At 44.1% G+C, this 989-nt stretch overlaps 1 protein-coding gene across 1 annotated transcript; it reads right to left on the bottom strand.

Annotated features, from left to right (window-relative positions):
* Window positions 1-389: 389 nt before the first annotated feature.
* Window positions 390-986, bottom strand: LOC116464346 (olfactory receptor 1L4-like; the record flags this gene model as incomplete). Its single annotated transcript, XM_032147602.1, has 1 exon — window positions 390-986. A coding segment is annotated over one exon (597 nt), but the record flags the coding sequence as incomplete, so codon positions are not given.
* Between the last annotated feature and the right edge of the window lie 3 nt (window positions 987-989).

Genomic DNA, 989 nt, shown 5'->3' with positions numbered 1-989 from the left:
AAATACCTAATGTAGATGACAGGTTGATGGGTGCAGCAAACCACCATGGCACTTGTATACCCATGTAATGAACCTGCACATTCTGCACATGTACCCCAGAACTTTGTGTGTGTGTATATATATATGTGTGTGTGTGTGTGTGTGTATATATATATACATATATACACATATATGCATATATGTGTGTGTATATATGTGTGTGTGTGTATACATATATATATATAAAGAAACTGAGTGTTTTGCTCCCAGGTTAATTCTTTTACTGATATCCAACACCACTTTTCATGACCTCTTTGAGTGCCATGTGGAAAAGGGTTAGGAAGGAGGATAAACTGATAATAATCTTTTAGGTCATGTCCTGATTTTGACATGCCAACATTTTGTTCTTTCTATGAGCAAATTCTGTCTCTTAATTTCTTCAAACCCCTTTTCATATCTTTGTTCCTCAGGCTGTAGATGAAAGGGTTCAGCATGGGTGTCACTACTGTGTACATAACTGTGGCTACCCGGTCCTTCATCACTGAGTACATGGACAGAGGCCTAAAATAGACATAGATGACACTCCCATAGAACAGGATCACGACAGTGAGGTGGGAGCCACAGGTAGAGAAGGCCTTCCACTTCCCACCTGCAGAGGGGATTCTGAGCGCAGTGATGATGATTCGCAGGTAGGAGAAGATGATACACAGGAAGGGGGTCACGATGACAGCTAAGGTCTCAGTCATGACCACCATCTGGCTGGAGGATGTGTCAGAGCAGGAGAGCTTTAGCACAGGCTGGGTGTCACAGAGAAAGTGCTTAATGACGTGAGAGGCACAGAAAGACAAGCAAGACATAAGTAGCACACGGAACAGGGAATGTAGGTGGGAGATGCTGCAAGAACCCAATAGCATGAGTAGGCAATGCCGTGGGTTCATAACCACATCATAGTGTAAGGGATTGCAGATGGCCACCAGCCGGTCTATGGCCATAGAGGCCAGCAGGTAGCT

This window comes from Hylobates moloch, unplaced genomic scaffold (genome assembly GCF_009828535.3).
Source record: "Hylobates moloch isolate HMO894 unplaced genomic scaffold, HMol_V3 SCAFFOLD_466, whole genome shotgun sequence".
In the NCBI taxonomy this organism is placed as follows: Eukaryota; Metazoa; Chordata; class Mammalia; order Primates; family Hylobatidae; genus Hylobates; species Hylobates moloch.
Note: the sequence above shows the minus strand (reverse complement) of the source record. Positions and strands in the feature narration are given on the sequence as shown.